The sequence below is a fragment of the Opisthocomus hoazin genome, chromosome 2 (assembly GCF_030867145.1).
Source record: "Opisthocomus hoazin isolate bOpiHoa1 chromosome 2, bOpiHoa1.hap1, whole genome shotgun sequence".
In the NCBI taxonomy this organism is placed as follows: Eukaryota; Metazoa; Chordata; class Aves; order Opisthocomiformes; family Opisthocomidae; genus Opisthocomus; species Opisthocomus hoazin.
The window spans coordinates 130,962,528-130,979,655 of NC_134415.1; the positions used below are offsets into that span (position 1 = coordinate 130,962,528).

The 17,128-nt window shown below is 62.3% G+C and overlaps 1 protein-coding gene across 5 annotated transcripts in view; it reads left to right on the top strand.

The window, feature by feature from the left end:
- The window catches only part of EFR3B (EFR3 homolog B), a 58,874-nt gene that overhangs the window by 7,407 nt on the left and 34,339 nt on the right, over nucleotides 1-17,128 (top strand). For 2 of the 5 annotated variants that reach the window (XM_075415085.1, XM_075415086.1), the window contains exon 1: nucleotides 11,680-12,118. The exons of 1 other annotated variant lie outside the window; for it this stretch is intronic. In XM_075415085.1, the coding sequence (XP_075271200.1) occupies nucleotides 12,025-12,118 (94 nt within the window). In that variant the 5' untranslated portion in view covers nucleotides 11,680-12,024. Of the gene's footprint in view, nucleotides 1-909; nucleotides 985-2,657; nucleotides 2,680-11,679; nucleotides 12,119-17,128 lie in introns of those variants that run through there. 2 more of the 5 variants (XM_075415087.1, XM_075415090.1) reach the window with 2 other exon arrangements.

Consider the following 17,128-nt stretch of genomic DNA (forward strand, 5'->3'; position numbering starts at 1 on the left):
GGAGGACGGGGCCAGACTCTTTGCAGTGGTGCCCAGCGACAGGACAAGGGGCAACGGGCACAAACTGCAGCCTGGGAAGTTCCGTCTGAACCCGAGGAAGAACTTCTTCCCTCTGAGGGTGACGGAGCCCTGGCCCAGGCTGCCCAGAGGGGCTGTGGAGTCTCCTTCTCTGGAGATATTCCAGCCCCGCCTGGCCGCGGTGCTGTGCCCCCTGCTCTGGGTGACCCTGCTTGGGCAGGGGGTTGGGCTGGGTGACCCGCAGAGGTCCCTGCCCACCCCTGCCGTGCTGGGATTCTGTGACTGGGGGACAGTGACGGAGCCAGGGACACCATCGCCTCCGCATGCGGGCTCGGGGCTCCCGCTCTCCCCTCCCTGCCCGAGGTGTCGGGAGAGCCGGGACCCCGCGTTCCCGTCGGCGGTGCCCAGCGGGTTTCGGGGACACGCGCGGGCGGGATGAAGCGTGGCAGACGATCGCCGCTGACGCCCGCGGCCTGCGGCTGGGAGCACCGGCGATGCAGGGACCTGGTCCGAGGGACCCCGTGCCTCAGTTTCCCCGCATCGCCTCCGTGCTGCTAAGCGTGGTGATGGGGGTGGGCAGGGGGAAGCACACGCGGGATCTCTTCCCCACGGGGGAAAACGTCTGGAGTGTCACTCTCCGGGGGGGCTCACTCCAAGGAAAGAGCTCCTCTGGGGTCTGGGGTCTTCCCAGGAGGGAGGACGCTCGGGGTCTGGGCGCTGCCTTACCGGGGGGGGGCTCACCGGCAGCCCCCGAAGGCGGAGGGCAGAGCCGCTGCCTTGCGTGGGGCTGGGGGGAGGGAGGGGGGGGGCGGTGGGACCCGGGAGCGGGCGGCCCGGGGGGCGGAGCCACGTCTCGGTACCGCCCCCCGGTGCCGCCCCCCTTCCCCCCCCAGGTGCCGCCCCCGGCCGGCGCCGCTCCGTGGGGCAGAGCCGAGCCGAGCCAGGGCAGGGCAGCGGCCATGTACGGTGAGTGCCCGTGGGGAGGGGGGGGGGACACGGCGGGGAGACCCCCCGCTTCCCGGGGACTCGGCCCCGGCCCGGGCTCTGCATCCTCCGGGCTCGCCCCTGCCGGGGGGGGGGGGGGGTCGTTCTGTGTAGGGCTGCGCACCCCCCAGGTGCTGCACCCCCTCTTTGGGGTGGCGGGGACCTGGGTCTTTTGCAGGGCGGTGCGCCCCCCAGTTACTGGGGGGGGGGGGTCATCACTGCTTTGGGGTTGGGGGGGGACCTTGGTCCTCTGTAGAGCTGCGTGGCTCCCTGGTTATGGGGGGGTGACCCCTCTTTGGGGGGGGACACACCTTGGTCCTTTATAGAGCTGTGCATCCCCCTACATACTGGGGTGATTTCTCTTTGGGTCTGGGGGGGGACACCTTGGTCCTATATAGAGCCATGCATGTCCCTAGTTACTGGGGGTGACCCCTCTATAGGGGTGGGGGGCACCTTGGTGCTGTATAGACCTGTGTGTCTCACCAGTTACTGGGGGTGACCCCTCTTTGGGGCTGGGGGGACACCTTGATCCTATATAGAGCTGTGCATGTCCCCAGTTACTGGGGGTGACCCCTCTTTGGGGCTGGGGGGGGACGCCTTGGTCCTATATAGAGCTGCACATCCCCCTCGTTACTGGGGGTGGTCCCTCTTTGGGGTTTGGGGGGGACACCCTGGTCCTGTATAGAGCTGTGCATCCCCCTACATACTGGGGGTGACCCCTCTTTGGGGTTTGGGGGGGACACCTTGGTCCTATATAGAGCTGTGCATGTCCCTAGTTACTGGGGGTGACCCCTCTTTGGGGCTGGGGGGGCATCTTGGTCCTATATAGAGCTGTGCATGACCCTAGTTACTGGGGGTGACCCCCCTAGTTACTGGGGGTGACCCCTCTTTGGGGCTGGGGGGGACCTTGGTCTTTTGCAGGGCTGTGCACCCCCCCCCCCAGTTTCTGACGGGTGACGCTGCTTTGGGGCTGGGACACGCACCAGGGTCCCATAAAGGGCTGTAAATGTCCCCTCTGTCACTGGGGCATTGCTCCCCTCCTGGGGGGCCACGGGCCGTTAACTGCACCCCCCAGCCCTGGTTCCTGGCATCGCCTGCTCCCCAGGGCTGGGAGGACCTTGTAGGACCCATGTTGCTGGGGGATCACCCAGTCCGTGGGGTGGGGAAGCCTTGGGTGCTCTACAGGGCTCTGCAGCTCCACCTGGTTACTTGGGGGGGGGGGGTGGGGGGTCGTGGTTCGGTATGTGACCACCCCCCCCGCGATACCGGGGAGCTGCCTGGTCCCTGCCATAGGCCCACGCACCCTGGGGTGTTTGGGGACCGTCCTCCCCTAACCATTGACCCCCCCTCATGCTATCACCCCTCTGTGCAGGGTGGGCAGATGGGGTGCCACGTCCCCAGCCGTAATGGGGAGCAGCTGGTGGAGCAGCTGGCAACCCCCCCCCCCCCCCCCCCCCCCCAGCCGGCCGTGCTAAGCTGCTGGGAGCTTTTGGGAAGGACCCAGTGGTTCTTAAATCCTCGCTGCCCGTCGCCCGAGCATCCTTCCCTGGGCTGGCAGCGTGGAGGAGAGACCCCCCCTGACCACTGACCCTCCTCGGGGGGCTCCCAGCCCACCCCGAGGGCCGCGTGGGTGCTGCCGGCCGAGTCCCCTCTCTGCGAGCTGCTGCGGTGCCAGGGGTGAGCGAGGAGGGAGGGAGGCGGGTGGGCAGGGGGCTGACCCCCACCCTGGGCGATGGGGTGCTTGTTTTGGGGCACAGCGGGGTGGTGTTGGTTCCCTGCGGGGAAAGGAGCGGAGCCGGTGGGTTTGGGGAGGGGGTTTCTACCCAGCGGGGCCGGGGGGAGGAAAGCCGAGGCAGGACGCGCCGGTTCCGTTCCTTTCCCCTCCTCGTCACGGCGCTGACTCCTCCATGGCCTCCGTTGAGTCATTCGGGTCTCCCAGCTGGTATTTTTCCACCCACAAGACGAGGGGGATGCTTCCCTCCCCTCCTCGGCTGGGGCAGACCCCCGGCCGCAGCCCCCCCCACGCCGGGGTCCCCACGCCGGGGTCCCCTCGCCCGCTCCGACCGCGGGACCCGGCTGTCTGGCGTGGGATGGCGGCGATGCTCGCGTTGGGGGGCCACCAGCCCCCGATGCTCCCGCTGGTGCCCTTCCCTATCCCAGCGCTCCCCTTTGCGATTTTGCATCCGTTTTGAGGCTTGGGCTGATTTTTGGTGGTTTGTTGTTTTTTTTGTCTGGCAATTTGTGCCGCTGGCAAAGCAGGAATTTGCAGGGAGCCGTTGTCATCATCCGAGCAATTTGCAGCAGCCTGGAGCACGTAATAATCCTCTCTGCCGGGGAACTGCGGGGGACCCCAGCCCCTCTGCAAACCTGGGGGAGAGCTGGTCCCTGAGAACCCACCAGCCCCCCTGGGGTCACCTTAATGGTCTGGCCGGAGGGATGTGACTCGCTCGGGTTGTCCCCTGGGATCCTGGCTCAGTGGCCAGCCCTGTCCTGCCCGGCAATGCCACATCGAGCCACCTCTCCTCTTACCCACAGCTTAACACCTCTGCTGGCATCCTGGGGAAGCTCCCTGCTCCCAAATCCCTGGTGTTTCCTTCGGGTGGGGAAGGGCAGAGCGTCGGCGGGGACCTGAATGTGACTTTGAGGACGACAGCCAAGGCTGGTCCCTTCGCTCGGGGCCGAGCGTGGCTGCGGCTCGTGGTCCTGGAGAGCGGCCAGGAGCTGGAAAGCTCTCTGGGATACTTCGGATGAAAGGTGCATTAGGAATGCGCAGGATTATTGGTATCTTTTTAATCTCTCGTTTAACTGTCTCTTGGCCGGGGGGAAGGATTAGATGTGTGACCGGGGATGGTTTTTTTTCTCCGTGGATGGGACAAAGTGGTGCAGGGCGCTGGCTCCGTTCCGGGGGAGACCTGCTGCCTCGCTGGGGGGTGGCCGGAGGGGCAGCACGGGGGGCTCACAGAATCCCAGCATGGCAGGGGTTGGAAGGGACCTCTGTGGGTCACCCAGCCCAACCCCCTGCCCAAGCAGGGTCACCCAGAGCAGGGGGCACAGCACCGCGGCCAGGCGGGGCTGGAATATCTCCAGAGAAGGAGACTCCCCAGCCCCTCTGGGCAGCCTGGGCCAGGGCTCCGTCACCCTCAGAGGGAAGAAGTTCTTCCTCGGGTTCAGCTGGAACTTCCCAGGCTTCAGTTTGTGCCCGTTGCCCCTTGTCCTGTCACTGGGCACCACTGGAAAGAGTCTGGCCCCGTCCTCCTGACCCCCACCCTGCAGATATTTAGAGGCATTTCGAAGGTCCCCTCGCAGCCTTCTCTTCTCCAGGCTGAACAAGCCCAGCTCCCTTAGCCTCTCCTCGTAGGAGAGATGCTCCAGTCCCCTCCTCATCCTCGCAGCCCTCCGCTGGACTCTCTCCAGTAGCTCCTCATCTTTCTTGAAGAAAGATGCCCTCTGCGTCCCCTCGAATCCTGCAGCCCTGGCACCTGGTGCTGAGCGGGTGTTTGCGTGTTGCTCGGCGTGGCTGCGCCCGTGGCTTGTGCTGTGGGGCTGTGGCGGTGGCCGAGCGCATGGAGCGGGGATGCTGGGGGTCTTCACCCATTTCCAGCTCAGGTTCAGTTTCCTTCTGCATTGAGAGCCAAGCTTCGACCCCGGCTGGGCTGGTGTCGTGCACACTGCAGATTTGGGAGCCGAGCCTCCAGGCTGGTGTCCCTAGTACAGGCTGGGGCTGAGCTGCTGGAGAGCAGCTCTGCGGAGAGGGACCTGGGTGTCCTGGGGGACGACAGGGTGACCATGAGCCAGCAGCGTGCCCTGGGTGCCAAGAAGGCCAATGGGATCCTGGGGTGCATGAGGAGGAGTGTGGGCAGCAGGACAAGGGAGGTTCTCCTCCCCCTCTGCTCTGCCCTGGGGAGGCCCCATCTGCAGTGCTGTGTCCAGTTCTGGGCTCCCCAGTTCAAGAAAGATGAGGAGCTACTGGAGAGAGTCCAGCGGAGGGCTACGAGGATGAGGAGGGGACTGGAGCATCTCTCCTACAAGGAGAGGCTGAGGGAGCTGGGCTTGTTCAGCCTGGAGAAGAGAAGGCTGCGAGGGGACCTTCGAAATGCCTCTAAATATCTGCAGGGTGGGGGTCAGGAGGACGGGGCCAGACTCTTTCCAGTGGTGCCCAGCGACAGGACAAGGGGCAATGGGCACAAACTGGAGCAGAGGAAGCTCCAGCTGAACCCGAGGAAGAACTTCTTCCCTCTGAGGGTGACGGAGCCCTGGCCCAGGCTGCCCAGGGAGGCTGTGGAGTCTCCTTCTCTGGAGATATTCCAGCCCCGCCTGGCCGCGGTGCTGTGCCCCCTGCTCTGGGTGACCCTGCTTGGGCAGGGGGTTGGGCTGGGTGACCCCCAGAGGTCCCTGCCAACCCCCACCACTCTGTGACTCTGTGATTCTGTGATTTCTGCTTCGCTGCCGTCTCCAGGAGGCAGGGCTTTAATTCAGAAATATGTGCAAAAGGCAGAGTGAGCTCGTTGGGCTGAAAGAGCTCCAGGAGCGGGGACACGGCTGTCGGGGAGCAAGGGAGCTGCGGAGACGGGATGGACTTCACATTTCCAGGGGGGGTTCCCAGTGAGGCTTCTCTGCAAGTCCCCCCCCGGTGCTTGAGGCAGCTGTGGGGAGGGCAGCGTGTGTCGGAGCCGCGGCCCCGAGCCTTGGCAGCGTTTCCCAACCGGCCGGCCCCGCAGCCGCTCGCCGCAGTTCGCTTCCTCCACGCTCCCTCGCTTTGCTTTCTGGTCAGCGGCGTGAGCGGTCTCCTCCCATGCCAGCAGAGCTGGAAATAGAGCAGGTTCCCTTTTTTATTTCTCGGTAGCGGCTGGAGCCAGGGGAAATGAGGTTTTTTGGCTACCCGGGGAGGAGGCGTTGCCGGTGGTGGGTGCCAGCAAGGTCCCGGCGAGCCGGCTGGGCTGCCAGCGTGCCACCGAGTCACAGCCAGCGGCCGCACGAGCGGGGGGGTTTTGCACTTCAATAAGTAGCGCTCGGTGGGACTGGGTGCCTCAGCAGGGCAATGTGAAATATGATTAAGCTATTTTTTTTGGCTTTTTTTTTCCTTCTCTGCTTTTTAACCAAATGATCTGCAAATTAATCCAGTGCTCTTGGAGGAAAAGGGGCTGTTTGGGGTGCTGGCAGCACCGGGGGCTTTCTCTCATACAGGTTTGTGTTAAACCTCGATGGCTGTGGCCAAGTCCAGGGCTTTTTTTTCCTGGTGTGTTTCCAGACAGCATTGCTGTGTCCGGGCAGGATTTGTCCCCTGCAGCGAAGATGGAGACTCATTGCCTGGAGCAAACACTAGAAGGGATTGTGCCAGGCCAGGAGCTGGCGTTGCTCACCTCAAACCTCGTCAAGCCCGACTGCTTAAGGGCTCTGCTAATTGCTTGCACAATCAGCATTTGCGCAGGAGAACGCGCTTCCAGAGATGCTCTGCTCCGTGCTGAGCCGTTTGCAGCTCTGTAGCTCGGTCGCAGGTCGCTCTGCCGCGGGGACTGGGGTTGCTCTGCTTGGGGACCGGGGTTCCTCACCGTCCGCAGGGACTGCAGCAACCCAGAAAGGCTGGAGAGAAAGCGTGGCTGTGGCTGGTCCTGTCGCATGCCTGTCTGTCTCTAAATCCCAGCATCCCAGCATGGTCGGGGTGGGCAGGGCCCTCTGTGGGTCACCCAGCCCAACCCCCTGCCCAAGCAGGGTCACCCAGAGCAGGGGGCACAGCACCGCGGCCAGGCGGGGCTGGAATATCTCCAGAGAAGGAGACTCCACAGCCTCCCTGGGCAGCCTGGGCCAGGGCTCCGTCACCCTCAGAGGGAAGAAGTTCTTCCTCGGGTTCAGCTGGAACTTCCCAGGCTTCAGTTTGTGCCCGTTGCCCCTTGTCCTGTCGCTGGGCACCACTGCAAAGAGTCTGGCCCCGTCCTCCTGACCCCCACCCTGCAGATATTTAGAGGCATTTTGAAGGTCCCCTCTCAGCCTTCTCTTCTCCAGGCTGAACAAGCCCAGCTCCCTCAGCCTCTCCTCGGAGGACAGATCCTCCAGTCCCCTCATCATCCTCGCAGCCCTAAATGAGGGTGTTCCATCAGATTTTATCCCAAAAACTGAGACTGTGGGCTTTGATGTCGCGTATCTTGGGAAAAACAGGAAGCCACAGAAACGTGGTGCCCGACATCTCCCTCAAAGGTCCGTATCATGTTTTTTGCTGAATGTGCAAAACAGGGTGGGGGGTTTGCATGGTTGTTTTTTTTTTCTGCTTGGAAACTTGCACACCTTTCAAACCCGCACGCCTTCCCGTGTCCTCGGCCGTTCTGTCGGATCGGGCTCTGCGCTGCGGGGGAAGGCCCTGGCCTGGCAGAGTGGCCCTGGCTCTGCGTTAAGGAGTTTTTGGAGGCCGGCCCTGATGCTGGGTGGACCACTACCACCGTCAGAGCTTCCCCACCTACGCAGCCCGCACCCGACTTGCCACCTCCCCGCGACACCCAGCCGACATCTCCCGTCGAGGAGCCGCGTCGAGGCCACAGTTTGGGTGAATTTCCTGCGGTTTAAGCTCTTTCCTCCCCCCTCCTTTCCCTCTGCCCTGTGTTGTCTAAAGAAACAAGGCACCCATTAAGGCGCTTAACTCCCCTTCTCCCCTCGAATCGGCGCTGCCGGCGTGCCCGGTACGGAACGCAAACCTCCCGGCGTGCGGCTCTGCCCTTAAGAGGTGGTTTCACCCGCTGGGCTGGTGTGGTCTTAATGCCCAAGTCTAATCACTGCTGTGAAATATTAATTAATCTGCCTGCTGTTGAAGCTTTGCACGCTCGTGCTGCGGTGTCGGAGCGGCAGGCTCGGCCGGGTGGTGGAGGGTGGATGATGGAGGGGTGAATCCATCGCTGGTGTACGCTGGCAGCGGGGCTGATTCATGTCCAGCCGCTCCCCACGGAGTTGTCAAAGCTGGATTTGATGCCTGCGTGCCTCGAGCTGTCGGCGTTTGGTACTGGGGAGATGAGGGGGAGAGTGTTTGGGCAAATCCAGGTGGGATTCGGACACGCTGGCGCCAGCGTGGATTCGCCCTCTGGAGCAGCTCCCGGCTGGGGGGTCCCTGCGTGGGCAGGGGGGAGCCGGGGCTCTGCGTGGAGCCACTTCAGCCCCCCCGGGCACGGTGTCTGCCCCGGCTGCGTCGGTGGAAGCCAGGCGAGAGCGGTGCGTGGAGGAGTGCCAAGGGGGAAGCTGCGAATTTAATCGCTGAGCTAAAAGGCTTTGAGCCGACGGCTCCGCGCGGGCTGCGGGCGATGTCTGGGAGAGCGGTTCCCTCTCCGGCGTGCTCCTGTCCGTCCAGCGAGGTGAGAAACGCAGCCTGGCAGCGGCAGCCTTGGCTCGCCAGTCCCGGGCGTCTCTGCTCTGCCTTTGCTGTCGGTGCAGCTCTGTGCAGAGGGACCTTGGTGTCCTGGGGGATGACAGGGTGACCGTGAGCCAGCAGCGTGCCCTGGGTGCCAAGAAGGCCGATGGGATCCTGGGGTGCATGAGGAGGAGTGTGGGCAGCAGGGCGAGGGAGGTTCTCCTCCCCCTCTGCTCTGCCCTGGGGAGGCCCCATCTGCAGTGCTGGGTCCAGTGCTGGGCTCCCCAGTTCAAGAAACATGAGGAGCTACTGGAGAGAGTCCAGCGGAGGGCTACGAGGATGAGGAGGGGACTGGAGCATCTCTCCTCCGAGGAGAGGCTGAGGGAGCTGGGCTTGTTCAGCCTGGAGAAGTGAAGGCTGCGAGGGGACCTTCGAAATGGCTCTAAATATCTGCAGGGTGGGGGTCAGGAGGACGGGGCCAGACTCTTTGCAGTGGTGCCCAGCGACAGGACAAGGGGCACCGGGCACAAACTGAAGCCTGGGAAGTTCCAGCTGAACCCGAGGAAGGCTGTTGCCTTGGCACGGGGCACCTTGCTGTCCTCACCCTGTTCCCGGCGTGGCACGCTGCGAGGAGAGCGTCGGGCCGCGGTTTTAATCAGTGCCCGGTGCCTTTGGCTCTCTTAGATGTGATTACAGAGAGATTTAGTGGCTTGGTTTACAGCTTTGCTGGCCTGTGGGGCTGTGCTGGTTTACCTTGGGGTCTGCCCTGGCTCTGGGGGGGTGCGGAGGCGGCTGGAGGCCGGCTGGTGCCGAAGCTGGACTTGTAATGTAGGTTTTCCTACCTCTGAAACTGGTGGGAGAAGCTCAGAGGAGCACCTGAGCGAGGCTTTCCTTCGGGGGAGCTCCCAGCCACGCTTGCTTACGGCTCCGGGCTTTCCCCCGGGAACGGTTTTTGGGGAGGAGGGGGTCTGCAAGCAGTGCCCTGCATCTTTCCCTCGCAGCACCGTGTCTGTCCCTCCTCTGTGCCAGCACCGCTGCTTCCTTGCCTGCCCTGATATTTTCCACCCCCCCCCCCTCCCATGGGTTGAGGCTCCTCACTCCATCCCTCTGCCCACCCCAGGGTGGATGGAAAATAGCACCGATGGGTCTCTGGGCCGAGCTGAATATTGCTCAGTGACATTTCGAACACGTAGCAGGGAGATTTCACCCTTTCCCCCCCGGCAGGGCTCACCCGCTGGGTGCCAAAGTGCTGAGGGAGTCAGAGGATGGGTGTGGAGGAGCCTCTCACGTCGGCTGCGTAAATGAGATTTTGCTAAGCAGATTAGGGAAAGGTCTCTGCATCGGTGCGGGGCTTGGGGGGAAAACAAATCTGGGCTGGTGGCATACCCCGTGCCTTCAGGCCGGGGGTTTTGCGTGGGGTTAAGAGAGCGACCTTCATGGGATATTAGGTTTAATGAGGGATTTTGCATGATTTATTTAAGATTTATTTGCAATCAGTTGGAGTGCCTTTATTAAGGAAATTCCAGGACTCGAATAGTATGGCCAGAAGGTTCTCCAGGCCTGGAATAGCATGGCCAGAAGGTTTTCCAGGCCTGGAATAGCATGGCCAGAAGGTTCTCCAGGCCTGGAATAGCATGGCCAGAAGGTTCTCCAGGCCTGGAATAGCATGGCCAGAAGGTTCTCCAGGCCTGGAATAGCATGGCCAGAAGGGTTTCCAGCCGTGCTTATTGCCAGGACGCCATTAAAATGGGGAGAGGGGATTAATGAGGAAAGGCTCAAGGTCAGAGCACCGGCGGGAGAGCGCGGGGTTGTTTTGGGAGGTGAGCTGGGCCTGCGTCCCGTTCTCAGCTGGCCCTATATCACAGAATCACAGAATGGTCGGGGTTGGCAGGGACCTCTGTGGGTCACCCAGTCCAACCCCCTGCCGAAGCAGGGTCACCTACAGCAGGCTGCACAGGACCTTGTCCAGGCGGGTCTTGAATATCTCCAAAGAAGGAGACTCCACAACCTCCCTGGGCAGCCTGGGCCAGGGCTCCGGCACCCTCAGAGGGAAGAAGTTCTTCCTCATGTTCAGATGGAACTTCCTGTGCCTCAGTTTGTGCCCGTTGCCCCTTGTCCTGTTGCTGGGCACCACTGCAAAGAGTCTGGCCCCGTCCTCCTGACCCCCACCCTGCAGATATTTAGAGGCATTTCGAAGGTCCCCTCTCAGCCTTCTCTTCTCCAGGCTGAACAAGCCCAGTTCCCTCAGCCTCTCCTCGTAGGGGAGATGCTCCAGTCCCCTCCTCATCCTCGCAGCCCTGCGCTGGACTCTCTCCAGTAGCTCCTCATCTTCCTTGAACTGGGGAGCCCATATGATCCCAAAAACCGCAGTGGTGGCTGGTCCCAGCTAACCCTGCTCCTGGAAACGCGTGCAAGGAGTTTATCCGACAGCCTCAGGGCTTGTGCCGGCGTCGGAGCAGCGGAGTGCGGGTGATGCTAGCAAGGCGCAGTCGCTGGGACTGAAAGACTGTCATTGTTCCCAGTTAGATCGACTTTCTCGGAGCTGAGCTATCAAAGCAAAAGGCCCTTTCGGCTCGGTTTGCCCCCCGGCGAGAGCGTGGATGTGACCTGCGGCGGCGGAGTGGGGTGAAGAGCCCGATAAATGCTGCTGGGGTGCCCAGGGTGGGTGCGAGACGGAGGGGACAAGGCTGAGGGAGCTGGGCTTGTTCAGCCTGGAGAAGAGAAGGCTGCGAGGGGACCTTCGAAATGCCTCTAAATATCTGCAGGGTGGGGGTCAGGAGGACGGGGCCAGACTCTTTCCAGTGGTGCCCAGCGACAGGACAAGGGGCAACGGGCACAAACTGAAGCCTGGGAAGTTCCAGCTGAACCCGAGGAAGAACTTCTTCCCTCTGAGGGTGCCGGAGCCCTGGCCCAGGCTGCCCAGGGAGGCTGTGGAGTCTCCTTCTCTGGAGATATTCCAGCCCCGCCTGGCCGCGGTGCTGTGCCCCCTGCTCTGGGTGACCCTGCTTGGGCAGGGGGTTGGGCTGGGTGACCCACAGAGGTCCCTGCCCACCCCTGCCATGCTGTGATTCTGTGTCGTGGGTGGCCGTGGGAGCCGATGCTGCTCCTGGGTTTCCCACCTTATTCCCTCCACAGGGAGAGGGTTGAGTCACGTTTCTCCGTGCCTCGATTTACCTGATCGTTAACTAAATCCACGTCCTCGGCTCCCGCAGCGGCGGGCTGCCAGCAGGAGGAGAGCGTGACGCACCGTGCGGGTCCGGCCTGGCGTGTCTGTCGCATCCCTGGATGCCGCTTCGGGGTCAGCTCTGACCTGCTGAGCCTCCCCCCTCGTTAGCGCCGCCCGCAAACGAGCGATGCTTCGTGTGCCGAACGCGAGACCTTTGCGTTCAAGGGACCTGGAAAAACCACCCCCCCGTTCCCTCCGGGACCCTCCGAAACGCCCAGCTCCCCGACCACCCCCGCGTACCGGTGCAGACGCCGGCAGAGCGAAGCCAACGCCGTTCCCAGCTGCCATCGGAGCCCGCCTCGGTGACTCAGCAGCCGTGCTGAAAGCTCGCTTATTTATTTAAACGCCTGCTCCCGCTCGGCTGAGCATCTCCCGCAGCGATGCTGCCGCCGGGCCGGCCCCGGCTGCCGCTCGGCGAGGAGGAGAGCGATACCCGGCACCCCGAGCCCCCCGGTTTGCTCCGGACGCGATGGCTTTGACGACGTGGGCTCTGGGCCCCGCGCTGCGGCTCTGTGCCGCGGGCCCTGCCTGCTCCTGGGAGATGCTACACGTGGCCTCAGCAGGTACCTTCTCCCCGCTTTGCTTTCCTCCAGGGTGCCGGGTTGGATCTTCTCGGAGGGGGAAGCTGCTCTGGCTGTCGGTGACTTTCAGCGTCGTCTTTCTGTTTTTTAAAACACCTTGTGCCAGCCTGGGCTGGAGGAATGCATTGTGGCTGCGGGGTTTTGTCCTCGGAGGGGGATGCCACCGGTCGGTGCCTTGCTCGGGGCCGGAGCTGTGGCTGCGGGACTGCTGCGAGGGCACAGGGTGCATGGGGTCGGTGTGGTGGGTGCTGGAGGAAGCTGGTGTCTGGGAGAAGGAGTGTCTGTCCGAGACCCTGGTCCGGTAGCCTGGCTGGGTGGGGGTTGGGGGGGTGTCACTGGCCCCAGCGCTGGGGTTCGGTGCTGGGAGGGTCTGGGGGAGTCCCATATAGACCAAGCACAGGGTTGATTTCAGCCCTGGCATCAGGAGTGACTTGGGTTTGTTGCTCTCTGGAGAGCCCTTGGAGGGGGGGGATAAACCAAGGGAAAAACCTTCCTATTTCCTCAAGGTCTGTGTCTTTTTTACTCTGCTTTTTTAAGGATTTATAGTCTCCCTCCCTGTGCCTGTGCATGTCCAGGCTGGGCAAAACCTAGAGCAGGCAGGGGTTTGGGGAAGGAAAGTTTCTCCTGGCTTCATGGGAGCAGAGTAAACAAGACCCTTTCAGTGCTGCAGGGAGCTCAGCCCTCTTAGTAGCCATCAGAGAGTCTCATCTGGGGGTGCTGCTCTGTAGGAAGCCCTGTCCTTCTGCTGGGCCGTGGTGGGATCCTGCTCACCGGTGGCCTGGCATGGCTTTGGGTTGAGCAACGTTCCTGCTGTCCCTGTCTGGAGTGCGTCCGTTCCCTGGCTCTGTGGGGCCGATGGGTCACCTGGGTCCCCCCCCAGCAGGCGCTTGGGGTCTTCATCTCTCTCCCGCTGCTGCTGTCTGTAGGTGAGGCCTTAAAAATCTCCTGCTTCTGGAGGAGGAGGTCGCGTTAGGTGAGAGGGAAGGCATTGAATTTAATTACCCAATTATTATCGATGGGATCCGTGCTGTGTCTGCTCTTTGGCTTCGTTCAGCGGGGTGAGGGTGGTGGATGGGGAACGCGGCCGGGCTCTTTGCTCCTCTCCCAGGGCCGGGGACGTGCATTAATCCTGAAAATACCCTAAAGTCACATTTGAGGAGCTACTGGAGAGAGTCCAGCACAGGGCTACGAGGATGAGGAGGGGACTGGAGCATCTCTCCTCCGAGGAGAGGCTGAGGGAGCTGGGCTTGTTCAGCCTGGAGAAGAGAAGGCTGCAAGGGGACCTTCGAAATGCCTCTAAATATCTGCAGGGTGGGGGTCAGGAGGACGGGGCCAGACTCTTTGCAGTGGTGCCCAGCGACAGGACAAGGGGCAACGGGCACAAACTGAGGCACAGGAAGTTCCGTCTGAACATGAGGAAGAACTTCTTCCCTCTGAGGGTGACGGAGCCCTGGCCCAGGCTGCCCAGGGAGGCTGTGGAGTCTCCTTCTCTGGAGATATTCCAGACCCGCCTGGACAAGATCCTGTGCAGCCTGCTCTGGGTGACCCTGCTTCGGCAGGGGGTTGGACTGGGTGACCCACAGAGGTCCCTGCCAACCCCTACTATTCTGTGATTCTGTGATTCTGTGAAGCCTGGGAAGTTCCAGCTGAACCCGAGGAAGAACTTCTTCCCTCTGAGGGTGCCGGAGCCCTGGCCCAGGCTGCCCAGAGGGGCTGTGGAGTCTCCTTCTCTGGAGATATTCCAGCCCCGCCTGGCCGCGGTGCTGTGCCCCCTGCTCTGGGTGACCCTGCTTGGGCAGGGGGTTGGGCTGGGTGACCCACAGAGGGTCCTGCCAACCCCGACCATCCTGTGATTCTGTGATGTCTGTAGGTGAGATAATTGCCGAGGAGGCTGCGGGAGGCGAAGGGGACCTGGCTTCTCGGCGGATGGGAAGCCCTCCAGCTCTTTTGCAGGGAGAGCTCGTGGCCCATGCTGAGATGTTGGCAGGGACGCGTGGCCCGGCAAGGTGAGAGAAGTCAGGCTGCCTTGGCCGTCCCGGGCGAAGAGAATTTATTAAGAGGATTCAGGAGATCATCAGACGCTCGTTTGTGTGAATGGCAAACGAGAATTTATTAAGAGGCCAGATGAAAGGTACTTTGGAAAAAGAGCAATATCGATCGCAGGCAGCTGAGAAGGGAGGAGGGAGAGCAGCGGATACGAGACCGAGGAATAAAATATTGGATAGCAGGAAGATGCCGAGGGGTTTGCAGGGAGAGCGCGAGAAGCGGAAGGAGCCCTTTGCCACTGCAGCGTCGCTGGGAGTGCCGGGCCTGGGGACCCCAAAGGGGACCCCGAAGCGACCGGTGGCTTTCAGGTGGGGTGCGGGCTCCCTCCTCCGCACGTGCAGCCGCCGTCGGAGGCGACGGGCTCGGGAAGCGAGCGGTGCCAGCGCCGGGAGCTGGCGTGAGCTCACGCGTTCCAACGGGAGCGGTCGCCGGCTCCCTCCGGGCACAGCCTTTGTCCCCTGGGCTTCTTGGCAGCGGGTGCCAGACAGCATCCCTGGGGTACTCACACGTCCCCGGGCTCGCAGAGGCCGGTGCTGTGGGGTGGCTGACACCGGGCTCCGCGCCGGGGTGCAGAAAACCGAGTAACACCAGGCCCCGGGGGAAAAATGCATTTTCCTGGCGTGCACAGCCCTCGGAGCTGCGCTGGGGAGGGTGATTGGTCCAGCAATTTCTCTTCCCCCCCCCCCCCCCCCCCCCTTTTTTTTTAAATAAACTCTGCAGATATTCATCAGTGACTGGGAGGCAGGGGGATGTGTCACGGTGGAGGTGCCCATGGGTGCTGAACTCTCTGGTGCTGCAGCCGTCCCCGTGCTCGGTGCGGGTGGGAGCACGACGGGTGCTCGAGAGCCCACCTGGGCCGCTGGCCGTCCCCGAGCCGAAGACAGAGGAGTCCCTGGCTGCTGCGGCCGGGAGAAACGGGATATGGCACGGGGAGAAATACCCAGCAGAACCACAGAATCCCAGCATGGCAGGGGTGGGCAGGGACCTCTGTGGGTCACCCAGCCCAACCCCCTGCCCAAGCAGGGTCACCCAGAGCAGGGGGCACAGCACCGCGTCCAGCCGGGGCTGGAATATCTCCAGAGAAGGAGACTCCACAGCCTCCCTGGGCAGCCTGGGCCAGGGCTCCGTCACCCTCAGAGGGAAGAAGTTCTTCCTCGGGTTCAGCTGGAACTTCCCAGGCTTCAGTTTGTGCCCGTTGCCCCTTGTCCTGGCGCTGGGCACCACTGGAAAGAGTCTGGCCCCGTCCTCCTGACCCCCACCCTGCAGATATTTAGAGGCATTTCGAAGGTCCCCTCTCAGCCTTCTCTTCTCCAGGCTGAACAAGCCCATCTCCCTCAGCCTCTCCTCACAGGAGAGATGCTCCAGTCCCCTCCTCATCCTCGCAGCCCTCCGCTGGACTCTCTCCAGTAGCTCCTCATCTTTCTTGAACTGGGGACCCCAGCACTGGACACAGCACTGCAGATGGGGCCTCCCCAGGGCAGAGCAGAGGCGGAGGAGCTGAAGAAGCCCAGGTCCCTCAGCCTTTCCTTGTAAACGATCCCTTCCACCCTCGGCAGCTCCCCACGAGCAGAGCAGGGGGTCGAGCCACGTTTGGGCTGTTGGCCGGGTAGGGCTGATGGCTTTGCTCTGAGCCGGGGTGAGGCTGGTGCCTGCCGTTCGCTGGCCTGCGCAGTTGCTGCTGCGAGGGGTTTTGGCTCTCGGAGAGGCTGTGCAGGGCCCGGCTTGGGCATCAGGGACAAGCTGCTGTCGTGTCTGAGGCTGCTTAAAAACAGGAGCTGGGTATGGTTGTGTCAGTGTCACGTGAAACACAGCTCGCTCGGTGCCCCTCGGCGGGGAGAGGGACCGCGGTCCAGCAGCCGAAGGGTAGGAGGGCGGTGGGAGATGCTTGGGGTTGTTCAGCAGCTCAGCTTTGGGGCTGCAGGCAGGAAAACACATTTTCCTTCCATAGCCTTCGTAAGATGCTCTCTCTTCTTTTTCTGTCTCGCTGTCTCTGGCAGCCTGTGCTCTCTTCGTCGCTGCTGGCTCCGTGGGGAGCGCGGGACAGGGGGTGGGCGCTGTGTCCTTGGACAAGCGGTTGGAGGAAAGAGCTCTTGGTCTGAGGACCTGCAAAAGATGATATTAGGAAGAAATTATTCACCGTGAGGGTGGTGAGGCCCTGGCCCAGGCTGCCCAGAGAAGCTGTGGCTGCCCCCTCCCTGGCAGGGTTCAAGGCCAGGTTGGATGGAGCTCTGAGCACCCTGGTCTGGTGGAAGATGTCCCTGCTGATGGCAGGGGGGTTGGAACCAGATGATCTTTAAGGTCCCTTCCAACCCAAACCGTTCTGAGATTCTATGATCTTGTGAAGTAGAGAGGCACAGAACTTTGGACGTCTTGGTCTCTGGGGGCTGCTTTCGTGGGTGAGAAAAGCAGATAACCCAGCAGTCCTACGTCAAACGACGCTGGGCGCCAGCCAGTTCCCTGCCTCTCAGCTGCTGTTTTCTTCCCTTCATTTTTCTGGCTGCAAAACTCTGGGATGCCATCAGCATGGTGCCCTGTCCGCTTCCCGGACTTCCCCGCTGAATCCAAGGATACGTTTCCCACCAAAGGCCGGTGAAGTGGATTGAGAACTGGCTGAATGGCAGAACTCAGAGGGTTGTCATCAGCGGCGCTGAGTCTGCTTGGAGGCTGGTGACAAGTGGTGTCCCTCAGGGGTCAGTACTGGGCCCAGTCTTGTTTAACTTCTTTATCAATGACCTGGATGAAGAGTTAGAGCGTACCCTCAGCCAGTTTGCTGATGACACCAAACTGGGAGGAGTGGTGGATACCCCGGCAGGCTGTGCTGCCATCCAGCGAGACCTGGACAGGCTGGAGAGTTGGGCAGAGAGGAACCTGATGAGGTTCAACAAGGGCAAGGGCAGGGTCCTGCACCTGGGGAGGAACAACCCCAGGCACCAGTACAGGCTGGGG